Source organism: Molothrus aeneus, chromosome 11 (assembly GCF_037042795.1).
Source record: "Molothrus aeneus isolate 106 chromosome 11, BPBGC_Maene_1.0, whole genome shotgun sequence".
In the NCBI taxonomy this organism is placed as follows: domain Eukaryota; kingdom Metazoa; phylum Chordata; class Aves; order Passeriformes; family Icteridae; genus Molothrus; species Molothrus aeneus.
Window position 1 is genome coordinate 8,382,591 of NC_089656.1, and position 27,792 is coordinate 8,410,382.

General features: G+C 45.7%; 1 protein-coding gene and 1 long non-coding RNA gene across 4 annotated transcripts in view; both read right to left on the reverse strand.

Annotated features, from left to right (window-relative positions):
* Positions 1 to 15,435, reverse strand: part of LOC136561194 (uncharacterized) — a 29,110-nt gene extending 13,675 nt beyond the window's left edge. The window contains exons 1-2 of one of the 3 annotated variants that reach the window (XR_010784304.1): positions 15,246 to 15,435; positions 10,515 to 10,629 (exon numbers count right to left, since the gene is read on the reverse strand). This is a non-coding gene — a long non-coding RNA (uncharacterized lncRNA). Of the gene's footprint in view, positions 1 to 10,514; positions 10,635 to 15,245 lie in introns of all 3 variants that reach the window. The other 2 variants (XR_010784303.1, XR_010784305.1) reach the window with 2 other exon arrangements.
* Positions 15,436 to 18,661: 3,226 nt separating this feature from the next.
* CBLN1 (cerebellin 1 precursor) lies at positions 18,662 to 21,450 on the reverse strand. The gene is made up of 3 exons (XM_066557466.1): positions 21,120 to 21,450; positions 20,784 to 20,903; positions 18,662 to 19,604 (listed from the first exon to the last, which is right to left on the reverse strand). Exons 1-3 carry the CDS (start codon positions 21,384 to 21,386, stop codon positions 19,407 to 19,409), a joined length of 585 nt encoding a protein of 194 aa, XP_066413563.1. The 5' UTR covers positions 21,387 to 21,450; the 3' UTR covers positions 18,662 to 19,406.
* Between the last annotated feature and the right edge of the window lie 6,342 nt (positions 21,451 to 27,792).

Genomic DNA, 27,792 nt, shown 5'->3' on the forward strand with positions numbered 1-27,792 from the left:
TAGTGCCAGACAATCTCTATCTTAGGGTTCCTAGCAACTCTAGTATCTTTTTTATTGTTTAATTAACATAATCACTTCTTAAGAACAACTGTAATACTAGTTAGTGGAACAGGTGCTGTAAACTAGTAAAAAGTCTATAAAGAGAAAAATCAATATCCCATCAGATGTGTGCAGAGGATGTACTTTTCAACATCACAAATTTCCTTCTGGGGACCTGAAATAGTCTCTACTGCTTCAGCATGATGTGCCTCAGTTTTAATTCCCTTGTTATTCTTTGCTTAATCAAGTTCATCTGTAGTATAAATGTAAGCACCATTATGCTAATTTCTGCACTAGACATGCAAATATATAAACATTTGTGTGCCAAATTATTAAGGTTCTGTCTATAATGTTATGCCCCTATTTACTATCCATATTTTATGTCTTATGGATTTCTAAACATTTAAATTTATATCAGTGCTGTCACATATCTGCAAGCAGAGACAGTTTTATGAGCACTAAAAAAGCTGCAACACACAGCCACTAAATACTAATGACATAAATGGTATCCACTAATGGTCTCTATTTTTATTACAATGCAAAACTTCAATACATTGCAATTACCATTGCTCTAAGGCTGAGCCATACACACTGTATAATGCCAACTTCTATCTCTAGAGCAGAAAATGACATTATTTGTTGTTCAGCCCTGTACTGCAGATGTTGACTGAATGCTCAAGTCAGCAGTTAGAGCTAAAATTCACTCTATTTACAAAGTCTTACTGTTAACTAATACCCTAAATTGTCAGATATGCCAATGCATTAGACATTTTTCAAAGCCTGCTGCACTAATAGCATGTAAGGGTAGCACATGTCTTGTTGTACCTGTCAACAGCCCACGAACTTTGCAAAGGTAAAGCATGTCAAAAAAGAGAATTATCTTCATATGCTTCTGGGCTAAAAAAATCTTTAGTGAGTAGTTTTGCTAAAATATTGCAATACAAAAGTGCATTCAGCAGAGCTTACTTTCCTGTAACTGGGGATTTTTTTCACCTTTTTAATGTTAAATTTTAAATTCTTCATTCATAATTTCAAGTGTCTCCTTTTACTTCAGCTACCAAAGAGACTAAAGCTTCCTCTTAGAACTTTGAGACAGTGGAAATCTCAACGTTCATAAAACTGGATGAAAACAAGTGCATTGCAAAATCTCTCCTAGAATGAGTGGAGACATTAATTTCATTCCATCAATGCATTTTGCTTGCCAGAAACTTTCACCAAAATAAAGGAGAGCTAAGTTCATCTCTCAGACTTTCCAAGCTGGTTCATCTCACAAAAAACAAGTGCAATTAGATTCCCTCCCATTGATTTCAAGAATAACCTCCAGAATGCTGAAAGTTCTGTTTGAAACAGGAGACATTTTTCCTATTTCCATACAGCTGGGAAGTGATTTACACAAGGAAAACACAGGAGACAAAGTAGGTGTCAGACAGGGTAGCATTTTATATGCATTTTCTGACACAAGGCAGACAACAGAAACGTGCACACAAAATATTTCCTTTCAAGGGCTGGCTAGTGCAAACAGCAAAATCAAGGAGACCTTAGTGTGATTATTACAGAGTTACCAAATACTCCTTGTCCCTAGAAATAAAATCCAATTATCACTCAGCTTTTAAGCATGGAAAACCATTCCACCTGAAAGCAGGACTTTCTTTAAATTTTCTCACCCAGCTTGCAAAATCTAAAGTCACACAACTGACTAGAGAAGAGCACATGATGTAAAATGAATAGAATAATTATATATAAATCTTAAAACTAGGAACATTGACATAGAATAGCTTATTTTTTTCTTCCTTTCTCTGCCAAGAATCCTGAACATAGCAAGTGCTCTCTAATGCAATCTGAACCCACTTCAGTGTCCTAATATTTTGACTAAATAGGTTTTATAAAGGATCCCAGTTGCAATTGTGCCTCTGTTGTACAATTGCAACAATAAAATATTCCAATTGAAAATCAAATGGCAGTGTTAATTTCAGAATCCAGGATTTCGCAAAAGAACAAATTCATTACTTTAAAGAGCTGTAAGAAAACACAGCTTTTCTAAATAAGTAAAATATACTATGCATTTTCTCAACCAGGTTTTAAAATAAGAATTCTAACATAATAGCTCATTTTTGAAATTCAAAATGTTCAGGGGCAAGTAATTTTTAATCCTCTCTACACATCTTGAAACAAACCAGACTGAGTCCACTAAAACAAAAATGAAATATTTGAGTATGTGAAAAACATTTTTCTTTAATTATTCTCCATTTTTCTTGAGGAAACTGTTGGGTAACTGCAACCAATTTGAGGAATATTTTGGACCTTTTGAAATTCCATCGTTGACAATCTGCATTGTTCACAGCAATTCTTTCTCCTTGCTTAAAAACCACATTGTAACAAAGGAGGAAGTGAGCTCTTTATAATAAGACCTCTTACGAAAACCGAGGGTATCAACTTGAAAGAAAATGTTAACTGTGTTTCAGTTTGTAAGTGTAATGAAAAGTGGCAATAGGTCATGGGTTGGCTAAAACCAACAAGTGCCTGACCCATTTTTTGTGTGTAGCTTTTGCTTTTTAGTGTGGTTTGTTTGTTTGGTTTCCTTTCGTTTCATTCCCTCTTACTTTGTTTTCACAAGTTTGCCCTCATAACTCTCAATGTGACAAAGCCCAATGTCATTCCCCTAACAGACCACACTTGATGAGGTGCCTAATTAAGAAAGCAGCTGCCCCAAGAGCTCTGTAATATCAAGGAGAGAGAATGAGACACCTGCAGAGGCCGAGTCAGGTATCTCTGCTCCAGAGCTCCCAAGCTCCTAGCACAGGTGTCTCAGGACAGCAGAGTTACACCGTCTGAAACCAGCCTGTGACCCAAATAGGGAGCTCTGCTTCAGCCCAAAACATCTACATTCCATGAGGGCATGAAAGAGAGCACAGGTAAGGGCACAGCTGCTGCCCAGGATCAGATTACAAAGCTCTCCATGGGCATTACAGACATTCCCAGGTCCCGTGGGTTTCCAGACCTGGCAGCTGACTCTGAGCATGTCTCCCACCCTGTTGCTCCAGTCTCTTCTAGAGTAAAAAAGAGCATTAGCTCTTGTGGTACTTATCTCTACCTGGGTACACACAGTGAAAACATTCTCCTTCACTGAAACAATAAAAAACCATGGGAAACAATAATAGGCTTTTTGTCCCCTTCTGTGGCTGGTCAGTTGAGCCCTAAACTAAAAGACTCCTGGCCCTGTTCCCTGCTTGGAGTATTTGGCTATAGTTTTGTTTTAAACTGTAACGACACTATTTTTAAAAGCACTCTAGGAAGGATGGCTGGCTGTATCTACATTCCTTCCAAAAAGTATTTACACCCAAGGCAATGGCTTTTTAAGGTGTTGCTTCTGATTATAACAGTACAATGAAACAGCTATAATACCTGAAAGCTTTAGACTTCTGCCTTGTAACCATGCAGATGAATAGCTTCAACCTTTGCAAGAAATTGCAGTATGAATGTCTGTTTTATTCCACAGTTGTGTCTGAGCAGACTATTAATAGAATACTGATAAATGCTACAATAGCTATTCTTTTTCCTCCCCTTTTGCTTTTATGCTGTCGTCAATACCTATCCTTCCCCTGGTGCTGTCAGCTGATGCCTGTCTCATAACTCTTGGGGTAACAGCATTAGGTGAAAAAGAAATTAAGTTCAAATAAAACTGCCAGGTAGAATCAACATTATGAGATTATGGACTGAATTGTTTTCTGAAGAGGCACATATATGCAGCGTTATACCACTAATGACCTACAAAGAACTTACATATTAAAATTTAATTACTATAATATTATTTAAGAGAAGGGGAAAGATACTAAAGCTGAATTTGTTTCTTTTTATAGAAGCTCTGCAATTTTTAATGGCAAGTAGTAACTACCATCTTCTCTATACATTTCCTGGGGACTGTGTAGGTACACACACCACACCATGTTCACATAAAACCAAAATGTGCTATGAAGTCTTGGTAAAATGTGCACATGGCTGGTAGGACATTTACCCAGGCCTTTGCCAATCTGTGCCATTCTTGGGCACATGGCTGCATTTGTACAATTCTCTTGTTGGTGTTCACTCTTGAGTAATGAATCTAAAAAGATAGGGAGCTGCCACTGTTGGTCTGTGAGTAAAAAGATTACGGAGAAGAACACACAATATAAATACTACACAATAATTATGAAGAAACCAAAAAAACTGGATTTCTTGCAACTACTTGCAAGCCATGCAGCTAAAAATAAATGAGTATTTTATTATGATACCAAGAACCTCAAATTATCAGTATAGCATGCAAATGAGTGAAGTTGTTTACCATATAACAGTAGTGTTATCCATGCAGCAGTCATTGTGAAACAGGTATCAAAAGAAAAAAAGAGGTCTAAGTACATCAGGGAAAGCAGCTAAAATGGACAGAGGGTACCTAACACAAGGGCTGATGGGAACAAGGGATTGGCAAGGTGCAGAAGAAACAAAAAGAAGTCGAAACCTTTATCAAGAGACACATATTAGAGGATTTTTTAATATATCTTATTGTTTATAAAATGCAAGTGTTTCTCTTCAGCTAGGTTTTTTGTGTATTTATTTGCAGTTTTAGAGACTGTCAGTTTTGGAGATTACATCTTATGCATATTAGTCTCCCAATATATTGGAACTTTTTTTGGCCTTTCACAAATAATAAGTGGTATTTTTATGTAAATTAGTCTTCAAATCTTTGTTGCAATATCAAATATCTTAAATATTGGGCATGCTTCCCATAGCAGAACTATTTCAAAGAATGAAAAAAACCTAAGAATAAATAAACATGGCTTGTAACTTTAATTATTTCCCCAAAACTGTATTTTAAAAGCTTGAAAATTTGCAGTTTTCTCTCGCAGAAGCCAGAGGCACAGCACTTTTCACATCTCATAGCCAGTCCCATCAATATCTGCTCCAAGGAAAGTTGGAGTGCTCAGTTCTGCAAAGTCAGGCTGACAGATTTCACAGGACACAATGGAGCAGTGAAACTCTGAGGTGAGTTCCCACTGGCTGAGACCTGGGTACTGCCCATCCTCAACCCTTCCAGTCTGTGTTTATAACTCACAGGCATTTCCCTGCTACAGCAAACCCACCCTCACCCGGCATCTTCTTCACCTCTCCTTTCAGAAAACCCAAACATCTGAGATGTCTAACAAGGGAAATGGATCAGAATAGATTTAGAAGTGTCTGCACAAGGAAGGTTAAGAGCCACAAATCTCCCCACACAGCTCTGCACTAAGCAGTAAAGAGCTGAACTAAATGCAATAGTAAAGCAGAGCTGAACTTTGAGATGCATCCCCTCCACTTGCTCTGCCTTTCCTAGGAACAGAGGTTCTCAAAAACAAAGCCTCACTTGCTGGTGTAAACTAACTTTACATAAGCAGTTATGACCTAAACAAAGTTTGAACAGCACATAGCCTCTGGGTACTCTTTTGAGTACATTTTGAGTTTAAATTTAGATTTTTATTGCCCTTGCAATGCTGAAATAAACTTTCAGTCCCACTGGTGCGACTCCAGGAAGAGACTATATTAAATTTCTCTGTTCATGAAGGTGTGTGCCTTCCTTCTATTCATTACCAGGCATGCAAGTCACACAATAAAGCTGAGCTGGTTTTATTCTCATCCAATATGTACCTTATTATGCTTAACAGACTTCTGCAAAGGCAGTTCCTATTAGCAAGTGGCATCATGTAAGAGCTGAGCATCCCATCAGGGGTCTCTGGACTTGAACACAGATGTGACACACCGAGGGCCTACCAGGGAATGGTCACACAGCTTGGTCTTTACTCTAGCCTGGGACAGAGAGCTTCCATTTCCCTGTTTCTGCAGAACAACATTTAGAATTAAATCAAATGAAACCAATCAGCTTACTAAGATGACATTGTGGAAACACAACAGGAAAAATGAAACGTGAGGTTTTAAAAGGCAAACCTAGAATTTGTTTATTTGATAAGGAAAGAAGGCTTGAATACCCCAATATTAGTAACATGCACTAGCCTTACATGCCTAACATTCTACCAGCAAAAGACAAAAGTGGGCCCAAGCAGAAGGAACAACTCTGAAGTGGGACTGACCTGACACATCATAAATTAAAAATCCTTGTTTTGTCTGAGATATCATCATTACATCCCAAATCAAATCTGTCCTGGATTTAAAACAATTTAGCTAACTGGGAAACAGCAACCCTTCTCTTACAGGAAAAGGAAAGATTCACCCATTTCCTTACTTGCTGTGCAACTGGAAGCAGCATTGCTTGTTTCCAACACAGCAGTGCCTAATGCTGCACACCCGAGGCAGAACATTTAAGGTAACAGTTGCAATATGCAGGGAAGCAGAGATTGCTGCACACCAGACCAGATGCAAACCATCATTTGCCTCAAAAAATAAATAAATTAGTTAAGTTGCTATGTAAGCTGGAAGTTAGGCAGATTCCTATAGGCTGAAAATAGCCTTTAGGGTAAGATGATGATAACCATGCTTATGAAAAAGAAACTAAATGTGGTGTGTCTTTTGGTGCAACTTATCATTATTTATTGATGTACTCCCATCAAATCCCATTCAGTTCTGCTTTTCTTTCAAGCAAAGGTCATAAGTATTCAAGGCACTGGGATCATGCCACAAGTTGTAGGTCCACACTGGCTGCAGAAAAAATTTCATTTGTAGGAAATTTGACAGACGTTATACAAATCTTTTTCTGGTAATAGCAGCTGTAGCTGGTATGAAATGCAGTGTTAAATGAGAGTAGAGCACGGAACATTTTATAATTATAATTCTCCACTGAATTGTTTACTTTTCAAGGTGGCATAGAAGGAAATATTATGGTTTTAATCATGTTCATTACAACAGAAGAGAATTTGTGATCTAACCTCTAAGAGTAAGTTTAAAGAAGAATCTGTCATTTTGATGGCCCATTTTTGAGATTTATATTTTGTGGTGGTTTGTGGGTTTTTGGTTATTTAAAGACAGAGAGGAAATTTGAGGAGAAAGCTGAGAGATTCTTTGTGTATTTTTAAACATTGTCTGAGCAATATAATCAAACTGTATTGTCAGTGCTTCTCTGGTTCCCTTTACCCAGAGGAAAGTTTGTGGTTATTTTTTCTTTCTGTGTACAATGTAAACAAAAACTGCTAAACCTTCCCTTCCTGCTCAGCTCCTAACCTATTCACTTAGACTGGCCTAGATGGGCTTTCTTTTGCTGGTCTGGGGGAGCTTCTTCCACCTTTTGGCTTTCTTTCACACCTTTTCAAAGCTGTTGTTTTTCAAATAGCTTGCTACTTGGGGTTCTGGCCCTTCCTCCTCTTCTACAGTATTTTGAAATTTAATTTTACATCTTTTACAGAGCTTTTGATTTTTTTAACCTCTACTGCTGCCTTTTATTTATGCTTTTATAGATATTGATAACTTTATGAATTATATTATACAATACAGAAATAAAGCTTGTTCAAATTGAAACTTCTGCCATTTTCTTCCAGTTTCTGAGACTCCCTATGAGTTTATTTTAAAATCTCCTTTAATCCTCCTGCTGGACTGATGTTTCCTTTCAGAAAAGGAGGACACTGTTCCAGACACAAGAAATGACATAGCATGAAGGAAATGAGGAAAAAAAGTCCTGAGTCATGAAAGCAAAGAAGAAATACAAGTGAAACAGACTTGAGAGAGGATTAAAATCCACAAACTAGAAGGGACAGAAAAGTAGGATGGAGCTCTAATTGAAAGGAATAGAGAACTGACTCTACATAAGGACCAGGTAGACCAAGGAGGGAGAACTTGACCAAGGGAGAGCTGAACCAGCAGACACCTCTCACCTTTTAGGTCCCTTCATTATCCTCCCTCTGCCCCAGGGAGGGCTGGGAGCCCTCCTGGCAAACCTTTCCTGCCCACAGCCAGTGCTGAAGCTCCAAAGTAAAGCAGTCGGGACAGGAGCTGCTCTCAGAGGGTCACACAAGCACTGCCAGGGTGTAGGGATGCACCTGCCCCTCCTTCCAAGGGTGGGATGAAAATCTGGGCTCCAAGGAACACAAGTCAGTTCTTGTTCCCACAGCAGCAACAGAAGGGAAAAGCTGTATCTAAGGTCTGCAAGTCAATGCATTTTGTGAATAAGTAGTTGCCTTTCCCGCTGCTCTGGATGCCTGATAAGAGCTAAGAGCTCACTGCTAAGAGCTGCCCACCCAGCAGAGTCTGTCAGCCAGGAGAGCTGAAACAGCCCCCGACACCACAGCACTGCTCGGGGCACTGACAGCACCCTGCACCTGCCAGCTGCACCTGGGTGCCTCCCTTTGGCCCCTTACAGAGCCAGCCTGGGCTTTCCTCAGGCCCTAAAGCTTCTTGCTACTCCTAACCACTGTTTTGGAGAGTCCATGTTTACTAAAGCACTCTGCACTCATCAAAAGGAGGGTTACAGTTAAATCAGAGCCCCCAGCTACAGATGCACTGCTGGATCTGCCAGCAGTGACCACTCTGTAATGTGAGCCATCAGCACCTCAAACAAGAGCTGTGCCAACTCAAAAAACTGAAAAGGGCATAATTTTCTTCAATTATTCCCATGGAATGCACAACTGGAGTTTAAAAAACTATGATCTTTAAACATTCATCCTTCTGAATAGGAAGTTAAAAAAGTAAATCCCTCTGAGCATCACTGCTATACTTAAAAGATGAATCCCACAACAAAAAAAGATTTCATATGGATAACTGATACATTTTCTATTAGGTGGAGAGAAAAAAAAAATACCCCAAGCTATGACAAGTTTGCTGTGTAGGTGATATATGGTAGTAATTGACATCCTAACAATAGGAGACTATAAAGACACCTTGAAATTATTTTCTTTTCTATTTCTTTCCTATCTGCTTTTCCTCCTCCATTTCTTCAGCAAGGCAGATCTACCAGCAAGACAATTTAATCTTCCAGGGATAAAGAAAGGCTTCCTTGTCTAAGAAAAATAAAAACTTCTACTGGTCAAGGACAGAAAGCCCAAGAGAAGGAATTATCTCCTGACAGTGAGCTATGTTTTTTTATCTCTAGAAACGGAAGCAGCAGTGTTCTGGAAGAAATAACATTGATTTAGCTGGAATGTAAGGAAGACATCTTCTGCTTGATGTATGTAGCCTTCTGGACAAGGGTAGGACAATAGCTTGTATTCCCTGAACAAAATACCTCCTACTGTGTTTTCTCTATCATTTAGTGAGAAGAATTTTATTCCCTTGTAACTTTTAACTCTGAAACATGAGAAACTTCATGCTCAGTCATGAGCCTGGATGGATACTTATTTAATGAGCTACCAGTTGGATAATTCTCCTGGGCTCTTTTGCCATGCATAGCCGGGAGAGGGAAGTGCCCTTGTCCCATCCAGTATGGATAACAAAGCGAACCACAGCAGCCAAAGACACTGGTACAATTTACCTCCTTGGCAAAACAGACACAGAACCAAACCTCACCTATTGTATAACTTTACAATCTAGAGAAAATCTTTCCATGAGTTTTGCTATTGCACTTCACAACATAGCAGTATGCCAGCCAGGTTCAACAATATTTACTAAAGCAACTTATTAGCCAAAGAAACAAACTCACTCACTTGGGCTTATATGTAAACACAGAACAAGCCTCAAGCCTCCACATCTGCCTTCATGAATGTACTTTTGCCATCCACCCTAAAAACACCTGACTGTTGCTTGTGATTCCTGCTAAAGGAATGTTCCACTTTTCAAAAGGCCACTTTTATCTGCTGGCTTAAATATAAAACAACTCTTGTACTTCCATTATCTAGCTGAAGGCATACAGAGCTGGCAAGTTTAAGTGCTTTAACTTAAAAATCAGGAAGCACCTTGTTGCTTTCAACTCCATGGACAAACTTTCAACTCCAGTGTTTTGCAAAATGGTAGGGTCCTCAACAGAGTAACCAGAGATATCAGTATCTATCTCCATCCTTTCCTGAGGAGCCAGTCAGAGATGTGGGGAGCCAATACTTCAGCCAGAATGAACATATTACTGGTTTCCAGCAGAGACCCTAATACTGAATATCAACAGGGTTCTTCTAAACAAGAAAAAAAATTAAGTTAGAAAAGGAAAAGCACAGCACAAACAACCTACAAAGGTAGTGGGGAAAACTGGAAAGGGCTACTAAAGGCAAGAATTATTTTAAGTTAATCTCAGAGATGACAGGAAGTCAATACACAGAGGCAGGCACAAACTCAGTTAGCACAGCCAAGGGCTCTCCTCCTGATTGGCAAGGCTGAAGCATTGGGCCTTTTGAGAAGAAAGATTACCAAAGCAGTTAAAACTGAAAAGCTGCACAACTCATGGAGGAAACTCAGCAAATGAGCAACTGCAATAGAAGGAATATACAAAAAATATCTCAAGATATCAAGGACTGTTGCACATTACTGATGTTGTGGACATAACTGCTGTGGCAAAGGGTTTAAAACTCTGCTACACCTGGTCAGGTGTGGCCAGGGCTTACCTTGCCTGCCCAGAAGTGCTCAGTGCTTCCTACCAGGTAACATCCCTTTGCCTCAAGCTTGCAGAAATGTTTCTGTGCTGCTCAGCTGTGGAAAGGAGCCTCTCACCATCCTCCTCTGCCCTGAGAACAGACACAGGATTAGTACAGCCTGGCCACAGGGTAACAGGAGGGAAACTGCCATAAACTGCAGAGCTAAAGGGCTGAGCAAAAAGCCTCTGAGTCAGGCAGGAGCTCACTCAGCTGCTCAGAGAACAGCAGCCTTTGTGCAGAAGCATTCATTAGACACCAGTGTAGATACAGTGAGACAGAGACACGGTGTGATGTGATATGCTGTCACCATTAAGGTAGGATGTGACAGACACATTTGGAAAATATAAAATATATTCACACAGCTTCAAATTGAGAGAATACACATGAAGCCAACCTGAATGAACAGCCCTGCCTTCTTTGGAATGTGCTGACATTGATAGCACTGATCAGACCAGCTCCTAATTATATCAATTTATAAGCCATACCCCAGTGTTGTATTTGCAACATCTTCAGCTTTGCTGAAATCACAAGACAGCAAGCGAACATTAAAAGCATTAAACTAAAATTACCATTCTGCAGTTGATTTCTGATTATACAGGACTCAGCTTCCCAGCTGCTGAAGCATAACCAAAGGGATTTGACTGCATTTCCATGTTCTGGGCATAAAGCAGCCACGACCAAACCTGTGGGCAGAGCTGCAGCTTCAGTTTGCCTGGTGTCAGGAGCCAACACCACCTTACACTATGACCATCTCAGCCACAAAGACAAAATTAGTCAGAAACAAAAATTGTGTTTGTCCTTGATATTGTGTTCTCCAATACACTCATTTTGTCTTAAAACTCCAGAACAGTACAGCTATTTCCTTTCCCACACAGGACAAGTATTCAAATCTTCAGTACCATCTGAAAGACTGCTGGTAAACAGAGAAGCGATTTCTTCCTAAAACCATTGACAGTTTCAAGAGAACTACTACTATTTAAACAAATACTTTACTTGATATATTAAGTTCCAATGCTTTTTAATGGATTTTTTTTTGTCCTCAAAATGTATCAATATTTTAAAGAGGAAAATTTGTCATGGGACTAAAACAGGTTATGCACCTAAAACCCTACACTGATAGAAATTTACATGACAATCACCAGTTAACACTGGACCACTCTGACATTCCAGTTATTTAAAAAAAACCAAACAACCAAACCAACCAACCAACCTACCCTAGGCATCTCTGGACAACATTTTTTTTGGACAACAGCATCATTCCACTATGTGTTTACCACTGAAACCATTGACTATCTCAACAGTTATCCAGATTTCTTACATGATTTTGAAAACATGGCCAAAAGAATTCAGTTGTGTTATATAAGGCTCCATGAAAAAATTATAATGAAATGTGAGAAGAAGAAACATGAATGTATTTCTTCAGAAGTTCTGGTGATCCAAATAATCCCTGTCTCATGCAAGTTTATCTACTGCTCATAACAATTCAGGAAATGGGACAGGAATGTATTTCTGTGACAGCAGCTTCCCGAGTTCTGCCATAATATCCCACAGTCAAAATGAGTTGCAAGAATCTGCACTGCAACACAGCTATGCAAATTTATGTCAGCAGAAAAAACTCATTTAATGACCCACTGGAATTAAAACCATATCTTCAAAACTGAGCCCTGGCATCTCTAGTTTAAAAAAGAAAGATCCTCCTCTTCCAGCTAATAGAGGAAAGCTGATTTTTCTCTCAATGTGTTTCTTTCAAAGTCCTTTCTTGTCAATAAAGTCCTTCCATTATGTATATTAGGAAAATAAATATGACTTTCACAGGTCAAAATGCTATGTTAAACCCGTGCTTCAAGACAGTGATGTCTTAGTTCCATAGAGGGAAAAAAATTAATTCCAAGTTTGGTCAGAGCTGCGCAATTGTTCATGTACACGATAGGCTAAATGCAAGGCTGGTAGGTTTACATTTATTAATGGTGGTTAATTCCCAGCAGAGCTCTCAATTAGCTTAATCAAGCCACAACAGGGGCCTGGGAATATTGCAGGAAACTCAGTGAAGGTCTCTGCTCAATGCAGCACTGCAAGAGGCTGGCCACATGACAAAGTGCACAGCTACAGGAATTAGAGTCTCTGCTGTGGGTATAACAACTGCTGAGCCTCATCTCACTCTTCTGCATAGAGCTGGTCCTGCCATTTCAAAGGAGGTGTTTCAAAACTAGAGGCTGCAATCCTCTGGGTTGTGTGAACAATTGAGCCTTTGGAAAGGCTCTTCGAAGACTAAAATAGTGAAATTAATCACTCAGAAGACAGCAAAGGAACAATAAAGCCAGATTAAAAAGAGAGAGATCAGAAGCTTCTTTTTCCCTCCACCTCAACTAACAGAATTGTAGGGAAATTCAGCTCTATTGTCAGCCAGAAAACACAAAACCAAGTAAAGAAATGATTAAAACATTCACAGGGGAATTATGAATCCATGCCAATCAATAATTTTAAAATATGATTCAATGCATGCTGAAAAATTTGGGGAGAATCAAAGTAGGAAGGATAACTGACCCATGAAATCTCAAGTCCTATGGACCAGATTTTAACCATTACAAAATCAGGAACAGTACCACATGCATGGCAAAGAACAAAATACTTCTCCATTCTTTCAATGGAAATGTATTTATCAGGTCAATATACCAGGCAGTGTGACCAAGATCCTGAAGAGTTATATGAAAAATTTTGATGGAAAGAATTGTAAAGTGAGCAATATGACATGTTCATAACTATTTTTTTAAGCTTCAGCATTTTTATTTTGTAACAGAAAGAAATATTGACCTGCTTTGGTGACAGCAACACCAAAACCAGCTGCCATGCAATTAATGGCATAGGGATTTTATCAACAGAAAACGTTCAGGACTATGTTAATTTCCACTAAAATATTTGTTTTTAAAGTGGCTGTTACTACTGGAAAAATTGGAAAATTACTTGTTTTTCAGTTACTACTGGAAAAACTGTCAGTATAGAAGCAGCTCAAGGAGGATGGCCCTGACTTGGATGACCCTGAAGCCTAAAACATTGAAAGCACATTAAAATGTATTAGCATGAAGCCCAACAATGCAGTGAGAATTTCCACTACGAGCTGGATGACTATTAACTTCAAACAAAGCAGGAGTCCTCCCGTGAACCTTTAGTCCTTGAATGAGTGTTGTGTAGACAAAAAAAACCAACAAACCAAACCCTGGAAATATAACTGCAGCAGAAGCCCTGATACTTCTTTGAACATACTGTTTGCAACGTGAATTACTAATGTGAATGACAATTATTCACATCTTTTGTCTTCATTTTGCTCAAACTCTTCCAAAATCTCTTTCTTGAGTCTTCTTTTTCTGTGATAGCTTAACAGAATTTCAGTCAATTAGAAGGTCACCACCACCAAGAGTGCCACGAGCAGCATGCTGCCTGAGGACTCATGACTAAGTCTGAACCCGTCTTTGTTAATGATGTAGCACAAGAGGCAGGAGACCCTTGGGTACATTCTTCAAATCTACATGCTGATGCAATGTTAGACCCATTCTCCAGTAGCTCCACAATTCCCTCCCCAGGAAAAATTTTACAAACTGGGTTTTTTAAAATCCCAGGTTCATCCTGAGTTCAGAACAACTGTTTCACTTTAGGAACCCCATACTGTAAGAACCTAAGTGCTACTGGTGAAATGGGACAGGGTGAAATGGGACACCACATCTCCCCAGCTGTAAAAAGCTGCAGAAAGGCAATGGCACTATCTTCCTCTCTTGTCCAACAAAAGGCTCAAAGTTGTCATGAGGGAGAGAAAGAATGTCTGCACCCAGATGTGCACAGCTGCTCACAATGGAACCAACACTGCTTTTGACTCTGGACCACCTGAGCAGAGGAAGCCCAGTGCCCTGTACCCTAGGAATATAGCAGGAAGGAAGGAATACAGAAGGAAGGAAGGAATACAGAAGGAAGGAAGGAATACAGAAGGAAGGAAGGGAGGAAGGAAGGGAGGAAGGAAGGGAGGAAGGAAGGGAGGAAGGAAGGGAGGAAGGAAGGGAGGAAGGAAGGGAGGAAGGAAGGGAGGAAGGAAGGAAGGAAGGAAGGAAGGAAGGAAGGAAGGAAGGAAGGAAGGAAGGAAGGAAGGAGTGCACCCACTGCAGGCATCACTGCCTCCAACCCACACTGGATTTTCAGCCAGTGCCCCGAGGCTCAGGGACCGATTGCTGCCAGCCTTGCCTGAGCCCTCTCCACTCATGCAAGGCACACAGCTTGTTTCACTCTCCAAAAAAACACAAGGCCTCTTTTCTTTTGGGGCAACCAACAGAGGCCTTTTGGCAACTCTTAGCTGGCAGAATATACACCACACTTCACCCACTGATCCTGTCTGAGGGTGAAACTAAAACAGTTCCACAAGTGCGTGTGTCCCACCCAGGATTTCTGCAGTACGGGGTTTCCTTAGAATCTGAGCCTCCCTGCTGTCCCTCTGCACGCCCCACTGGAGATGCCTCCAGCAAAGCCCTGATCTCTCCCCTCCCGGGCCATCTTTCCTTTTTAGTGGAAAGGACACTCTCGGAGGTCGCCCTGAGAAGCACAGACACCAGATGGAGTACACAAGCTGCTTCCAACTCCCTCACGCCCAGCCCTCACAGTCCCCTCACAGTCCCTCCCTGGCTCTAGACCCCCGTGGCCAGCCCGCTCCGCTCCCCGTACCTGTTGCAGCCCTCGCACGGCTCCAGCCGGGGCTCTCCAGCACTCGCCGGTCTCCGTGTCCAGCTGGCAGGACGGATGCGGGCAGGGCTGTGGCTGCCGGGGGCGGCACTGCCGCTGCCGAGCCGGGCGAGCCGCCCCGCTGGCCCCGGGCAGGGCTCGGCGCTCCCGCTCCAGCGGCGCTGCCTCGGAGCCGCGCAGCCGCCGGCGGGGCTGCGGGAGCGCCTGCCCGGCCATGCACGAAGGAAGCCCTGCCTCTGCCGGCTCCTCGGGAACGGCCGCTGCCAAACGAACTTATTGGGCTTCCAGATGTACCTGGGGGGGCAGACGAGGGGAAATTATGTCGAGTGTGCATTAACTATTCCCTGAGTTAACTGCATTTGACTTGTTCTCCTGTTAGACCAAACTCCCCATCTCCTGCTGGAGTCATTAATCTGCACCTTCTCATCGTTTGCGCAGAAGACAGTTGGTTTGTTTCTCCCTGTGCACCCCCTTCGCCCCCACACGCCGTCCCTAAAAACCCAACAATTAAAAATGTGGATTCTCCCTTTAATTCCCCTACATTGTGTAATTACATTCACATTAGAAATCAATCAACATTGGTCATTACCATTAGCGATATGCTCATAAAGCAAACACTAGACATGCTAATGAACTGAATGAAACATAATTTCTTGTTGTGTAAACTCATGCTCAACGCTAATCAGCAATAAATTCAATCAGACATTACATACATCAACTGAAAACACATTAAACCACGGTACAGAGCAGCGGCTGCTCATTTCTGGGGGCAGCGCGGCCCCGAGCCCGGAGCAGCCCAGCAGTGCCGCGGCCGCGGGGGCCGGGGACGAGGCCGCCGGAGCCCTGAGGGGATCTGACCTCCCTGCGAGGGACCCCTCGGTGCTGGGGCCTTCGTGACTCCCGCCCGCTGCTTACCGCCGTGGCCGGGCTGCCGGACAAAGCCAGGCCCTTTTCTGTCTCCGCGCAGCCCGCACAGCGGTGCCCGTAGCCAGACCCCCCAGCCTGGCCGGCTCTGCCTCTTAAAATGGCACCTACGTCCAGTTCCTTCGGCCCGGTCGACCCCCTCGGAGCCCGTTGTCCTCCCAGCACTGGCTCGCAGGGCCCGGGGGACCCGGGCAGGAAAGCGGCCTTGCCTCGGCCGCCCGGGTGCGGGCGGTTTCCAGGATGAGAACGGGCTCCGAGCAGGTGCAACCAGGTGCTCATTTCACATTTTCCTGCCAAACACGGAGCCAAAGCACCGGCCACGCGGAGAGGTGACGGTGGCTGCGAGCATGGGTGCGACCGGCTGGCCTGGGGAAGCCCAGCGCCCCGTTTGCCCCGGGGGGCTCGGCAAGGCCGGCTTCCCTCGGCCGCCCCCCGCGCGCCCCAGCCTGATCGGGGGCACCTTGGCGGCCTTCCTCTCCCTGTCCGCCGGGGGCGCAGGGATGGCAGGAAGGGGATGATTTTAAACACAACGCGTCTGCTGAAGTAAATCACCGGGCAGCAGCCTGGCCACCACCCGGACGTGCTTCCGAGCACCGCGGCCGGGGCAGCTCCGGGCCGAGCCGGGGCGGGGAGGCAGCGGGGCCCGCCCGCCCCTCCAGGGAGCCGGGGCATGTCCCGGGCCAGGCCCCCCCGCCCAGGACACGGGCAAGGGCTCCCCGGGCTGGCGAGCGGCCGGGCGCCACAGGGGTTTCGGGGCGGCGGCAGCGGCTTTACCTCCTCAGCCAGGACGCCGCTACTCCCGCCCCAGCCCGGGGCCTCCGGGCGGCCCGAGGTGCGGGGCTCGCTGAGGGCAGCATCGCTGAGCGGGGCAGGGGGCTCGCTGCGCGGGCGCGGAGCAGACGAGGCTGTTTCAAGCAGCCACGGCGGCGTTTTATAACAGCCGCAGAGCAGCGATTTGCTGCGATCGGAGTAATGTAATATCCAGCTGCACAATATTAATGAGACGCTCAGAACCAGGGGAAAACTTTCAGCGGAAGGTGGCGGGTTTATTTGTTTCGAGTTAAGGGAGAGGAGGGAAAAGGAAAAAACAAAAGACAAGCATCAGCATCATCAGCCCCCGCACCTGCGGCGATCGCTGGGATCCCCCGCGGCGGGCCCAGCCGGGAGCTGCTGCCTGGCTCCGGCGCGATGAGGCGGGGAGGTCACAGGGCCGCTTCCTCTCTTGTAACCGAGTAATTTTTGTTACTTCCCCCCGCCTTGTTTGTTTTCCTCCACTGCCCACTCTCCGCGGTCACGGGAGGCAAGGGCGGCTCCTCTCGCCCTGACCTGTTCGGGAGAGGAGGGCGCGAAGGGGGCACGGGGCTGACAGCCGGGCCGGAGGGAGGCGGCGCGGTGTGAGAGGCTTCAGGAGGGAGTGATAAGGAGTCTCGCGTTGAGAGAGGAGCTTGCGGCCGGAGAAGGCGACGTGTTGGTTGTCTTGAGCCGGTTGTAACTCCAGGTGAACGCAGTCCGGCTGCTTTCCGTCATTATTCCTTCTCCTGGTCTCAGTTGTCCCCTCGCACGGCCCCTGGCCAGCTCCCGGCGAGGTTGGGGAGGGCCGGCCCGCGCCTCCCCTGCTCCTGCGGGGCGCGAAGCACGACCTGGGCCAGGCGGCAACCGCGGGCCCAGAGGGCGTTTTGGCCCCTGCGCCGCAGGGTGACAGAGGAGCAGGAGCTGGCAGCAGGCTGGTGAATTCCACTTCGAGTCCGAGGGCCGCGGCCATTCCCGGCGCCGGCCGACCCCATCCCCACCGCCGCCCCTCGCGGAGCGCGTCCCCGCCCGCCCCGCCGGTCTGTTTCCAGGGCAGAACCTGTGAATAAAGCGAGAAGCGTTCCTTATTGTGCTCGTATTAATCCCCCCTTCTTGGAGCTAATTAAATTCCTTCCCGGGAGCCGGGGATTCGCGCGGCTCCGCTGGTGCCACAGCCGGGGCAGCCTCGCTCCAGCCGCCGCCGCGCCACGCACACAGCCCGGGGGTCGTTCCACCGATTTATTTCACATTAAAGTTTAGATACAATCGAAATCCTCGGTACGCACCTTTTAATAAAAGTAGTAATCTCTTTGAGTACTGCAAAATTATAGCATTTATATCTTCAAAAGACGGTAAACAAATAATACCAGCGAATCAATAGTACCAGCCTCGAGTGCACATGGTCAGGTGGTTTTAGGCAGCCGTATAAAATGCGATCTGGTTTAGAGAATATAATACAGATAAATGCTATAAATAAGTGGATATCAGAGACGGCGTGAAACTCCCTCCTATGGACGGGTCTGCTCGGGCTGCGGCACCGCCCGCAGGCCTTGGGGCAGCTGCGGGCAGCGGGGCCAGGGGGCCGCGCCCCCCGAGCCGCTCCCGCTGCAGCAGCCCCGGGACCCCGCCGAGCCTCCTCCCCCGGCCTACCTGCATTGAGAAACCTTATTTCTGGTTAAGAAAAATAAAAGTCCCATTTAAACTTTATTGAATTAAAGCAAAAATTAATTTTCAATATTCACACATATATTACAGAGTAATAGTAAAAGTTCAATATACTTCCTGGCGTTTAGTTGGGCCACGTTGTACAAGAGCAAAACAAGCATCAAAACATTTAGCAGCCTTAAATTTCACAATCACTCAGAATTACATAGAAATATTGAAATACTCTAGTCAGCCTTGGCTGTGGATAGTTCTTCATGTAGAAATTTTTCCTTTTGCCAGCCAGTACACAGCAAGAATTGCATTTTCCCTTCTATCATGGCATCCATGTATTCAAAAAATACTTTGCTTTTTTCTTTTTTTAAAAGTTAAACTCAGAGAAAGAGTCAAGATTAACATGTTTTAAAAACAAAACTACAAAATATGCTGTAAAGAACAATGAAAATATCTAAAGTCTACTTGTGTGAGGCAGAAGCCATGGGGGAACAATGGCAGATTACACCAATGACACAGAGATGGGAACTAATTTTGTGGGAGGAGAGAGAAGAATATAAATGGGGGTTTGATCAATTATAGTGTCTCCCGCCTGTTGGCTGCAACACAACAAAAATAAGTAGTAATTCTTCAAAGCAGATGTACACAAACCTAAGCAGGATTAAGCTTCTTTAATACTTGAATGTAAAAAGTCTGCTGTCCATGACTCTTCAAACCCAGCTTTGACTTGGGAACTTGTAAGAGATTTCTCCCTTTTCTTGGATGAGAAGTGATTTAAAGTGGGAACACTAGAAATCCAGAGAATGTTGAATACTTCCAGCCTCCCATCAAGTTTCCTCTCTCCAGTTTTAGATAAGCTCTGTCTCCTTTCTCCATCTGAATCAGTACTCCATTGCTAGCAGCTTCTCGGGTCACATCTTGGTCCCCTGCAAAGGCAGAAATCACTGGCCACCCGTTTAGCATCAAACTCACCTAAAGAGCAAGATAAAACAAAGCCCTCTGTCAATTAAAGTCAGACAATGACACCGCTGGGGCTCGCCTAACAGGCAAAATGCTTAGTTAAAGAAAGGCCTCTTCTGACAGCTGAAACTCCAGCCCCATAAAAAAGAAATAGCAGTCTAAACCCAGCTAAGGTATGTACTCCAAAGGAAGAAGTCTTTCACCACTGTTTTAGACCGACAACCACATCAAAACACCTGGTGCATATAAAGCAGGACATTGATCCTATTTTGGAGAATTTCAATAGGGTGCCTGTGTTTTCAGGCTATGAAAAGAGGTCTGCTTGTACTTATTGAAAGATGGCTTTATGCGAAACCTCAGAGGCAGCGAGGAGCAGAGCCACAGCCGCGGAGTCAGGGCCTTTGAAGTGTATTCAAGGGGTAGTTTTCCTTTGTTAGGCAGCAAAGACAATATGCCACAACACAGTCAATAAGGTCTGCTAAGCTCGCGGTAATGATCCCGGGACTGCACACCCCACATTAATAATGCACTGCCTGCCCAAGCTAAAGGTGTTAAGCCACTTGCACCAGAACGGTGCTATACAGCTGTCCATACACCTTTGCAAAGTACATCATTATACAGTCAGATTTCCTGTCTTGGTTATACCACCTGGCTTCAGGCCGATAATTTATTAACCCTACCTAGAGCAGCATATGCATCAAACCCCATAGAAAAGGCAGGTACATACAGGGTAGCTGCACAGACATGCACAGATTCATTATCGTTTCCATGTCATAGGCACCTCCCTGAACCCCAAATCCCTATGAAACCTTCTGCCATAGGAGAGTGGGTGAGAAGCCTGCCAGGGACCGCCGTTCCTAGGGGCTCTGTGCAGGGATGCTCCCGCCAGCGTTCCGCGGCACTGGGCAGTCCGAGGGCCCGGACAAGCTGGGACGGGGCGGCAGGCGGCCGACCACCTCCCATCCCGGGACGGCTCATGCGGAGAGGGGCCGAGCGGAGGCCTGGTGGGGCTCCGTGGCCCCTTGGGCACCGTCCCCCGGAGCGGAGAATCGCCGCAGGTCTGCGCTCCCGCGGCGGCTCGGGGGCACGTCCCGCCCCGCCGCCCGCACGGCCCCGTCCCCGCCGGGCCGCCGACCCGTCCGCTCCCTCCCGCGGTGCCCGCGGAGCCCGGGGACGGCGCTCGGGGCTGACCTGGATGGTTTGCCTGTTGTACACTTTCACCACGTGAAAATTGAAACTGTAAATCCCTTTCCTGGGCGCGATGAAAGTGCTCCGCTCCGAGTCGAAGTTGCTGCCGATATTCACTAGTACCTGTAAGGGAAGGGCACCGTCAGCACCAACGCGGGGCCACCGCCGCCCAGCCCCGCTGCCCCCCGGCTCCAGCGCCCCCCCTTCCCGCGGGCAGGGCCCCGCGGGGCGGCGCGTCCCCGGCCCGGCCCCGCCACCGGCCCCGGCAACTTCTCCCGCGGCGGCGCGCCCCGAGCCCCGCCGCCCCGGAGCGCCCGAGCCCCGCCGCGCCCGCCCGACCTGGTCGAAGTAGATGATCATGGTGCGGTTGCTCATCTCGGAGGGCTCGTGGTTGGTGCTACGGATGGCGGAGAAGGCGACCTTGGCGCTGCCGGAGCGCACGGAGATGCCGAGCGCCGTGCCGGTGGGGTCGGAGGTGGGGTTGGAGTCGCACACCACGAGGCACTTGCCCTCCAGCACGATGGGCTCCGTCTCGTTCTGCCCGCACGCCACCCACGCCGCGCCCAGCAGCAGCCCCAGCCCCAGCCCCAGCCTCGAGCCCCGCATGGCGCCGCGCTCCCTTCGCTCCGCGCCGGGCGGCACCGTCCGGGCTCCGCTCCGCTCGCTGCCCTGCCCCGCCGCGCTCAGAGCGGGGCCGAGCGCGCCCCGCCGGGTGGGAAGCGGCCGCGAGGAGGCACCGGAGCGCCGGCACACATAGCGCGGAGCGCTGCGGCGCGGAGCGGGGGCCGAGCGCTTCGGAGCGGAGCGGAGCCGCCCGCCGCGCCGAGCGGGGCTGAGGGAGGCGGCGGGAGGCGGCGGCGCTGCCGGGGCTGCCGGCGAGCACAAAGACGGCGCGGGGCGCGGCCCCGCCTCCCCACCGGCCCCGCGCTGGCGTCAGCGCCCCGCGCCCGCCTCCGCCGCGCCCGGCCCAACCGGCGCCCGCCGCGCGCCGCCGCCGCCAATGGCCGCGCAGTCCGCCTGCCGCCGCCCGCCGCCGCCGCTTTTGTGGGGCGGCGCGGGCCCGGGCGCGGGAGCAGGTGCCCGGCAGCCGCCCGCACCGCACCGCACCGCACCGCGTAGGTAGGAGCGCCGGGGCGCGGAGGCGCCGCGCGGGGCTGAGGCAGGGCGGGGCTCGAGAGCTCCCGTGGAGCAGCTCCGACCGGGGCGTCGGGCAAAGCCGGGCTGAGGGCCCGTGGGGCGGAGCGGGGCCGCAGCTTTCCGCGGTGCAGCTGGGCGAGGCAGGCTGGAAGGGAGCGGGCTGCTGGCCGGGCAAAGGGCCGCCGCCGCCGCCGCCGCCGCCTCCGAGCAGGCGGAGCAGCACCGGCTGTGACCCCGCGCCCCTCCCGCCGGAGATCGCACCGAGGGACGGGATGCCGCGGGTACCCCTCTCAGAAGTGTCAGGCTCCGCTGTCTTCTTCAGCCGCCTCGTTCGCATCCCGGGGAGGAACAAACCGCACGGCTTCCCGAGCAAGAAACTCCGACATCGTCTGAGCCTTTCGTGGCCGGCAGAGCGCCCTGCTCACAGGGACAGTTCCAGTCCCGCCGGCCGGGACTCCGCGCCCTGCCCCGCCACGGGACCCGCCCGGAGCGCGGCTTTAGGGTCGGCGTTGTTTCCTAAAGTGCAAAGATTGCTTTGTCTCGGTGGACGTCTGACCTGTGTTCGTTCTGGATGTGCTGTCAAAAAATCATCATCCGGGATTGTAAATGAAGAGATTAGAAACAAACGACTGGATCAGAGTTATTTTCTAACTGGCAGATCTGTGTTTACAAAGTTAAACGTCAGAGATAAAAACTTTTATGGAGTTTTAGCATCTTCTCTGGGAAACTGAATGTCATCCAAAACTGGGCTCCAGTGCAAATCATTATAAATTTTGGTAAATGCTTTACTTTATTTTATTGTGCTATTCCAATTGTGTGATTCGTAAGATTTTTTACGTGGGATCTCTCTCTGAAAACTGCCATAAATAAAACTTTATTCATATAGTTGCCCTGCAAAGTTAAATGAGTGTCTGTAAAGTTGGTCAGACAGTCTGTGAAGTATCAGTCTGCCCGTGGGTTGGTACTGGCTGGCTCTGAGGGGACGGGATGTAGCGGGAACCAATGGCATCGGGAGCCTCCCAGGGAGGGTCAGAATAACCCGCGCTTTAGATGTTCAGCAGCGAAGCAGTCTGGAAACCAATGTAGTGGCAAGATGATTCTAGGGGAAGAACAGTAGTCAGAAAGGAGTTGGGGAGATAATAAAATAGAAATAAAAATTCTCCTGAGGAGCAGAAAGTGAGTGGGTGGAGCCACAGCCTGTTAGAAGGTGTGTTATGTTTTACTTCAAGACGTGAGGTTAAGATTTACAATGTATTATTGCTGCTGACAGTCTTAACTGAATCTGAAATCAGAATCAGAAACTGTAAAATGAAATTTATATTTCTAAGGCGTACTAATAAGGCTAAACCAAATAAAAATTAGTAAAAATGAGCATTTTTCATTCTTGTCATTTTGGTGAAATGACTTGGAGAAATGGAAACGGAAGGAGGATGATGCTGCCTTTTTAATTTTTTTGAGCACTTGACTCAAAGAAACATACATGTTCTTTCAACACACATGACTCATAAAAAATATTCATGTATTTTTCTTGTAAGACACTTCTTGTGCATGACAGAAATCAATTATCTTGTGCTATAGAGCTCTTTAGGTGCAGCTTGTGCATTTGAGTCCAGGAGGGTCTGCCAGAGCTGGAAGTTGTTTGGTGTGGGGACCCCGTGGCAGGAGGCTGGGTGGGCCTCCTACCCCCAAACTCTTTGAGTACTCCAATGACTCTGTGGATGGAGTTAGCAGAAAGAGCCAGAACAGGGGCACCTGGAAAAATGAACAAATGTGTCACTTTACCTCACACAGGAGGTGGGCAGGCAGACAAGGGGGTGCCAGCATTCCTGTGCCAGACACCCTTGTTGTCAGTGACTTTCATTCCTGCACACCTGACTAGCACTGTAGCACCCAGCTTCTGCAGCTCTGCTGTAATAAAGTAACACCTGTCATGCAAATAAGCCCTGACTTCATTTTCATTAAATGTCACATGCAGCTGACTAGGCAGTTGTGTTGATGTCTCTGTGTTGACAACAGTCTCTGACTCGTACTGAGCACAAAGAAGAGGGGCTCGGCAGGAGGGTGTAGGGACTGATACATAAGCACATGGCGTAATTGGTGATGTGTGGCAAAGAGCTCCCCATCTAGGAGTGGAAATTTGAAATCCAGATCCTTACAGAGGGCCAGGAATTAAGTTACCCCATCTAATTACAAACTGCTTTGTTAGTTAATGTCATTGAGATCCAAGAGGGCAATGGGCATTGAGATACACTGGAAATGGTGTCAAGGTATTAACAAACTGTAATAGATGTTGTAGATGTTAGTCTGAAATGGATATATTGGTCAAGCGGAGCTCTTTGGTGTTTGCTTTTAAGAAAAAACTGTTGTGGATGTGGTAAAAATGTGTGAACTGTCCATTGTGTGGTAACTCACCCTGACCTCAATATTGACAAATTGACTGCAGACTATGAGTTTATAAAACTCCCCTAATGTTTCACCCAAGGTTAAAGAAACAAAAACAAACAAACAAAACAAAAACACCAAAACCCCCAAACAAACAACTTGGAAATAATCTGGATGGAAAAAAAATAATTGAATGATCCTAGTTAAGTCCCTGAAGCACCACTTCAGGACTGGTTACTATCCTGCTCAGATCATGAGAGGGTTGCTTATTTTGTACCAGAAAAAAACTATGGAGATACCAAAATAACCATTTTTTTTACCTCTTAAGAAGCAAGCTTAAAGCTCCTAGGAACTGAACTTTTATACGTAGAAACCAAAATATAGTTTAGCCAATAAGCAGCAGCAGCATTTCCTGCCCTCCATTACAGTGTCAGTGAGCCTTAATCCTATTTTAGGAAAATCATCGTTAAAACTCAGTCTCAATACACATCTAATTTCAGCTTCACTCATGAAGAAAGTCTCTAAGGGGAACAAGCATAAGCTTCTCTGAAAACATGTACAGAGAAATCTACTGGAAACCTTTCTATTTCCTTCAAGAGAATAATTTAGCAAGAGTTTAGCTTGCTCTGTATAAATTCACCTTTTCACAGACTACTTCCCTTTTGATTTAATCCTTCTTGAATAAGAAATGCAAGGTCTGGTCCATAACTGGATAACTTATATGAAATGCAATTTGTTCACAATTCTGAAAATGCAGTTTGTTCACTGCTATATTAGTTTATGAACTATAAGCAGCAAAAAGCAATTCAAGAGTTTATATATGCCCACATAAACTTAAGATACTTGTCTTCCCAAGCATCTGCTGGGATTCTGTACAAAGTCTGAAGATGTGTGAAAATGAGATTTAGAGTGAACCAGCTCTTGCTGATCCATACTGTGCTCTATCTAGAACAGTCTGATTTGCTGTTGTAAGAGAGGTTTGCATGTATTTATGGTGATTTGCTTACGGTGTCACCTTCAGCTTCCACAGCAAGCAAGTGAGGTGTCTCAGGAGCAGGCTGAGTTCACTGAGAGTGCACAGCAGGAGCAGATGCACTGCTAGGGTGCCGTCCAGCAGAATTATCTGCAATGCTCCACTGTAGAATAAAAAAGGCCCAGGATTTGCTGTGCCTCTTGCCTGCCTGTGCAGGCTGTACTCAGCAGAGGAAATCCATAAAATGGCACAGACAGGTTTGGGGCCAGGCAGCACCAGGCCAGGGATGGACACCAGAGAGTGCCTGTGCTTTCTGAGGTGTGTGCCTGACAACAGCCAGGTGATCATTTGTGTATATTCCTGTCTCAACCTTCTGTAATTTTATTTGATCAAATGAAACCAGGTTGTTTCCCAACATAAATCATTCACTTTTTTTCTATAGAAAAATAGTTCTGATTTTCACTTTTAGATATTGCTTCTGGATAGAGAATATCAAACAATATAAGCTTAGTGTTTTCTCTGTGCCTTCACGTGTTTTGTAATGTTAAGAAAATTGATAAAATGTTGAAATAAGAATTCAACTCTTGCAGTTCACATTTTTGGCAAACCTGAGTCTCAGGTAGTTACAAACAGAAGTAGTTACAAACAGAAGGTCAAAGGGGAAAGAGTTACACAGTCTTAACCAAGTGAGGATTGCAGCAGCAAATTAATGTCAAATTATCTACCTTGAAGGATCCTTGGGCTACACAGGCCCTATACTGGGCTTGTATATTTTGAAGAACAACACAGCTCATTAAAATAATTTAATAATAAATTTCATCTGCTGAATTTTACTGCCTGCCTGCAATACAGTGTTTGACTTCTGATTTCACATATGTATTACATAGGTTACATAGGACAACTTTAGAAATGGGAAAGAGTATTAACTCACTGCTAAGGGCATTTGAAAACCCCATCCCTGAGACAAATATTAAATATTCTGGTTTATACAGTTGTAAATGTCCATGTGTAGAATAGCACTATCAAGCTTTTTTTTTTTTTAAGTAACATTGGATTTCAGTCTTACCTTGAGATGTCTGTTTTACAGCTGCATTTCCTTATGGCATTCACAGCAACAGATCTCTGTTGCTGTATTGACTGATGATGTGAGATAATTTATTACTCACGTGGAATATCAGCAGATTTTCTTTCAGGTACAAAAATTTCCAAAGTGAGCAATGATGCCAAGGTCAGGAGCTCAATTTGTTTTTCTTGTCATGGACTTCTGTCAAAACAAGTGCATTGTTACAAATGAATATCTCAAACTGGAAATTAGCTGCCATTCAGATAGGTAATTGTATTTTAACAGGGCAAAATCCCAGCCCAAGCTGCCAGAGAAGGCTCAGCTGAAGCCAGCACGGGCTGGAGCAGCGTGTGTGCTCACTGTAATTGTAAATGGGACCACCTCGGTCATGCTGCCTCTTCACACTTAGAAGAATTAAGACCAAAGCTGTCCAAATGTTAACTGAAACTCCTAATAATTAAGGGTTATTAGGGGCTGTTGGCTGGCTTTATTTTCTACTGCAATGCACTTGTATTTGTGGATTCTATCTATACACAGAATTAAGAGCTCTGTTTGAACAGGTAATTCAATCTCCTCTGTGTAATTTAGCCAATGATTTTTTTTTTCCTGGCCCTTAATTTTGGCTGTGTTTCATGATGTACATTGCAACTGCAATACTAAAAATAATCTCATTCAATATACTTTATCTGAAAGGATAAATCAGACCACCTTACAAATGCTGGGTAATATTCTGATTTTTTTTTTGTTTTTACTTACGAAGGAAGCCCCAGAGGTGCTGAGGGGAATTTTTCGCGTGCATCTTTCCCTCTAGTGGCTGCTCTTCTCAGGGAAAAGTAGCAAGAGCAACACTTCTGCACTTCTGTATTGGGGACAAAGGGATGGCAGGATGGAGGAAAGGAGACAGACAAACTTTTAGATACCAGGATATTAAAGTCGAATGATGAGCCATAGAAGACAAAGATAAAACAACCATGGATTTGACTACCTTTTCATGGAAAATGTAAAGTGTTCTTGAAGTGTTATAATAATTTTGATCAGTTGCATGCAAGGTCGGCTTCTCAGCCACTTCATAGTCTCTCACATTGATCCTTTTTGTCAGTCAGTCATATTCCCAGTGCTTGCAGGACTCATGGAGTTGGAAAATACCTCAGTGACAGCCCATAGACCAGCTGTCCCCCATGTATCCATTCCACACCCTTTTCTCCTGTTTGCTAAATATTTTCCTCCTTTTGTCCGTCCTTTTCTTTTTGGCAGCATTAAACCTACAGCCAAGTGTCCATGTTCACCGGGTCCTTTGGGCTGTTCCTGCTCTGGGGTTAGTGCCTATCACACACCCCAGCTCCCCTTCCCAAACTGTGGTTAAAGGAATGAGTTGAAGCCATAAATCCACAACTGTTCAGAGGCTGAGGTGGCTGAGACATCACTGCAGAAACACAGCTGGCCCAGGTAGAAAACAA

What these genes read in the sequence shown, in the direction of transcription:
- CBLN1 (XM_066557466.1), bottom strand. Translation starts at nt 21,386, where the DNA reads ATGCGGGGCTCGAGGCTGGGGCTGGGGCTGGGGCTGCTGCTGGGCGCG. An exon ending in TGATCATCTACTTCGACCAG is followed by an intron (nt 20,904 to 21,119) that starts GTCGGGCGGGCG and finishes CTTCCCTTACAG; the next exon opens with GTACTAGTGAATATCGGCAG. An exon ending in ACAACAGGCAAACCATCCAG is followed by an intron (nt 19,605 to 20,783) that starts GTCAGCCCCGAG and finishes CTTGCTCTTTAG; the next exon opens with GTGAGTTTGATGCTAAACGG.